A 4502-nucleotide genomic window follows, 5' to 3' on the forward strand; every position below is an offset into this window, starting at 1 on the left:
CTCAAAGAATAGATAGCCTTAAATGCATTTATTAGCAAACAAAAGTAAGTGGAAGTAAATTCATTATGCTTTCAATTCAAGAAATGATTTTAGAACAGTTTAACCTAAGTTAAAAGGAAGAAAAGAATACAGTCAAGAAATTAAGGAACATAAAAACAAAAACGTGTACGGTAGATAAAGAAACATTAAGCGCTGGTTCCTTTAAAAGACCAGTAAAACAGATAAAGTTCAACAATATAATTAAGAAAAGAGAGACAAGGGATACACAAATAAATAGCATTAGAAATTAAACGGGACTTCCGCCCGGCATGCCGGACTGCGCATGCGCCGTCGGGAGCGTCGCGCGCGCCCTGTCGCGTAGCCAGCGGTACGTGTGCGCCCGGGACGCAGACGCAAGCCGCCAGCGGAGAAGGCCGCTTTAACCAGCCTCTTAAGCACGGTGGGTTTCTCTCTTCGCGTTAAATCTCTCCTGCTCTGCGGCCCGGTGCCGCTTGGGCTCCCGTGGGACGCTCCCGTCGGACGCCGTCCGACCTAGATTGTTAATGTTATTGTTGGGAAAGGCGAAAAAGGCAGCGAGATCCCAGAATACCAGAGTCATTGTAATGGCTGGAACGGAAGTTGGGATAGATGGGTAGCCGAAGATCGTGTGCTTTGTGAGCCCAATGAAAATCGTAGATTGGCCGGGCGCGGTGGCTCTCGCCTGTAATCCCAGCACTTTGGGAGGCCGAAGCGGGCGGATCACAAAGTCAGGAGTTGGAGACCAGCCTGGCCAACATGGTGAAACTCTGTCTCTACTAAAAATATAAAAAATAGCTGGGCGTGGTGGCGAACGCCTGTAATCCCAGCTACTCGGGAGGCTGAGGCAGGAGAATCGTTTGAACCCGGGAGGCGGAGGTTGCAGTGAGCCGAAATCACGCCATTGCACTCCAGCCTGGTTGGCAGGGTGAGACTCTGTCTCAAAAAAAAAAAAAGAAAAGAAAATCGTAGATTAGGGGCAGGGCACGGTGGCTCACTCCTGTAATCCCAGCACTTTGAGAGGCCAAGGTGGGCAGATCACTTAAGATCAGGAGTTCAAGACCTGCCTGGCCAACATGGCGAAACCCCGTCTCCGCTAAAAATACAAAACAATTAGCAGGGCATGGTTGTGGGCGCCTATAATCCCAGCTACTCTGGAGGCTGAGGCAGGAAAATTGCTTGAACTCTGGGAGGTGGAGGTCAGTGTGGAAACGCTGTCACAAAAAAAAAAAAGAAAGAAAAGAAAAGAAAATCGTAGATTACAGCATAAATTGGCAAGAAAATTTGTAGCTCACCTGAGGAGCAAGAGAGAAAGAAGCAGCCCCTCCAGGTTGCCTGGTGCTGACTCTGTCTTTTTTTAAAAGGCCTTTCCATCGAAGAAAGAGATGAAAATGATGAAAACTCATTAAGCAGTTCCTCCGACAATAGTGAAGACAAGGATGAAAAAATAAGTGAAGAAAGTGATACTGAAGAAAAGACTGAAGTGAAAGAAGAACTGGAGCTTCAAACAAAAAGGGAAATGGAAGAAAGAACAGTAACTCTAGAAATCCCTGAAGTTTTGAAGAGGCAGCTGGAGGATGATTGTTACTACATTAATCGGAGGAAACGGTTAGTGAAACTTCCATGCCACACCAACATCATAACGATTTTGGAATCCTATGTGAGACATTTTGCTATCAGTGTAGCCTTTTCAGCCAATGAGAGGCCTTGTCACCATCATGCTATGCCACATGCCAACATGAATGTGCCTTATATCCCAGCAGAAAAGAATGTTGACCTTTGTAAGGAGATGGTGGATGGATTAAGAATAACTTTTGATTACACTCTCCCATTGGTTTTACTCTATCCCTATGAACAAGCTCAGTATAAAAAGGTGACTGCATCTAAGGTTTTACTTGCAATTAAGGAAAGTGCCACAAATACTAGTAGGAGCCAGGAGAAGCTCTCTCCCAGCCCACGTTTGTTGAATCCGTCCAGGCCGCAGTCTACAGAGAGTCCGTCGACCACTGGTGAACCAGCCACCCCCAAAAGGCGCAAAGCCGAGCCGGAAGCAGTGCGGTCTCTGAGGCGATCCTCGCCCCACACCGCCAACTGTGACAGGCTTTCTAAGAGCAGCACCTCACCTCAGCCCAAGCGCTGGCAGCAGGACATGTCCACCAGCATGCCCAAGCTGTTCTTGCACCTGGAAAAGAAGACACCTGTGCATAGCAGATCATCTTCACCTAGTCCTCTGACTCCTAACCAGAGTCAGGGAATAGAAGGGAGTGCTGCATTTGCTGGCTTCAAAGGGAGAAGAACTAATGAAATAAATGAGGTCCTCTCCTGGAAGCTCGTGCCTGACAATTACCCACCAGGTGACCAGGCGCCTCCACCCTCTTACATTTACGGGGCGCAACATTTGCTGCGATTGTTTGTAAAACTTCCAGAAATTCTTGGAAAAATGTCCTTTACTGAGAAGAATCTGAAGGCTTTATTGAAGCACTTTGATCTCTTTGTGAGGTTTTTAGCAGAATACCACGATGACTTCTTCCCAGAGTCGGCTTATGTCGCTGCCTCTGAGGTGCATTACAGCACCAGGAACTCCCAGGCAGTCTGTAAAAGCGTTGATAGTTCTGTAAGAACAACTGCTCCATCTAGCATGGCGTTCTGAGTTCCAGGTAAACAACTAACAAGGTGGTGGGTCTTTACCCAGAGCACAAAACACTGCCCCTGGGGGCTTTGACAGAGGTGGCCCTGTTTGAGTTCCCCATATACTGTAGTTACTCTGTTTAGAATTATTTCCTAGGTGCCTGAAAGTGTTCTGACATGACACTTGCTACGTTGTAGGCCATCTGTGATGGCAGGAAAAAAGCAACTGTGTTCACAGTGAAATGTTCATGGAAGTATACATAGGTTAGGCCATTTCAGTAGACATTGCAGTTAGTTAGCAAGAACCACATTGTTTCGTTATTAGCATTAAACAAAGTTGTTTTTGCAAATTGGTTTCATTCTCTTGATGATGCTGAGCAACTCTGTCCAACAAGGTTTAGTTTGTGCTTGAAAATCGCAAAGTAGTCTTGAAGTATTTTAGAGGGAATCCATATTGATGGCAAAAGAAAATTTGCAACTATAATTTGCTTCTAACGGTTCCCTCTCTGTGAAACATTATTTTTGGTGAGCTAAAGAAAGCATTGCTTTTCTTGTTTGCAATTCTACAGCTATACTTTTTTGTGTAATGTAATGGTTCTCTTTCTGTAAAATGTTCTTTTTGGTGATCTAAATAAAGCCTGTTTTGTTTGAAAAAAAAAAAAAAATCGGAGCCATAACTACAAATACAATGACAATTGGAATATAAGAGAATGCTGTATATTCATTTAAACCAGTAAATTTGAAACTCTTGACAAAAATGAATGATTACTTAGGAAAATATATATTATATAAACTGGCTCCCCCCGAAAAAGTAGGTATTCCTCATTGTGGCACCTGACAGCCCCAAAGGTAGAAATTAAAACTAACTCACATATTTATTGCACACTATGCTGACATTTTAATGTAAATTTTAGACCACATAAGCTTTAGCCTTTAGAGTCAGAAATTCCTTAGGTGCTAGCCCACAAATTGCTACATGAGAGAAAACAGAAAAGATGTCACTTTCTGCGATCCTAACAGAAAGCCCACAGAGGCATATCTTCCCATTGTGGCTTCAGTAGCATCAAATAGGAAAGTGATAATGCTGTGAGAGAATGACGTGCCACACACAATATCTGAAGTACAAAGACAAAGCTGGATGTATTTTTGGTTAGTTAATTACAAACCTGTAAGTGTCCAGATGCATTCTTCCTAGATTATCATAATTCTCTTTCATGTCCATGAAAGGATAAGCTATGTCACAAGGCTGAGAACTTGAACTGTGCTAGTCTAAATTGAGATGTGCTCCTAAGTGTGAGGTTAGAGCACTGGAGTGTGAAGACTTAGTATGTAAAAATAAATGTAACATATCTCGTTAATTTTCAGCATTGGTTAAATGTTGAACTGACGATATTTTAGATACATTGGGTTAAATGTTTTAAAAATACCTTCACCTATTTCTTTTTACTTTTAAAAAATGTTAATATTTTAAAAACTTAAAATGACCAATGTGTCTCACATTATATTTTTAATGGACAATGATGCTCTTAAAAGTATTACCTCTATGGCATGGCATACGTCAAAAACTCATGGTCTTTTTTAGCTATTCTTTGATCCAATATCGAAGGTTTAGCTTCATGTGTCCAAGCAGGTACAGGCCTCCACTAAATTAGTCAAAGCATCTTTTGGTCTTGTACTAGGATTACCTTTAAATCTGATGTTAACATATGCAGCAAATCCCTGCTGTTAATAGAAACCACCCAACATCTTTCTGCTGTTTACTAATTTGATTGTTACTCTTTCCCTCACATATTACCATACTCCTATGTAACACACTCAGTCTGGCAGCCTTCTGTTACTCTTATCCAATGAAGGAGAAG

At 42.5% G+C, this 4502-nt stretch overlaps 1 protein-coding gene across 2 annotated transcripts; it reads left to right on the forward strand.

Annotated features, from left to right (window-relative positions):
* The first annotated feature begins 308 nt into the window (after positions 1–308).
* On the forward strand, positions 309–4109 carry LOC117094358 (putative male-specific lethal-3 protein-like 2). 2 transcript variants are annotated; one of them, XM_033229819.1, is made up of 2 exons: positions 309–415; positions 1369–4109. In XM_033229819.1, exons 1-2 carry the CDS (start codon positions 309–311, stop codon positions 2663–2665), a joined length of 1404 nt encoding a protein of 467 aa, XP_033085710.1. In that variant the 3' UTR covers positions 2666–4109. The 2 variants fall into 2 exon arrangements, with proteins under 2 accessions (XP_033085710.1, XP_033085709.1); XM_033229818.1 differs by having other exon boundaries at positions 353–439; positions 1380–4109.
* The last annotated feature ends 393 nt before the right edge of the window (positions 4110–4502 follow it).

The sequence above is a fragment of the Trachypithecus francoisi genome, unplaced genomic scaffold (genome assembly GCF_009764315.1).
Source record: "Trachypithecus francoisi isolate TF-2019V2 unplaced genomic scaffold, Tfra_2.0 Lachesis_group13, whole genome shotgun sequence".
Classification (NCBI taxonomy): Eukaryota; Metazoa; Chordata; class Mammalia; order Primates; family Cercopithecidae; genus Trachypithecus; species Trachypithecus francoisi.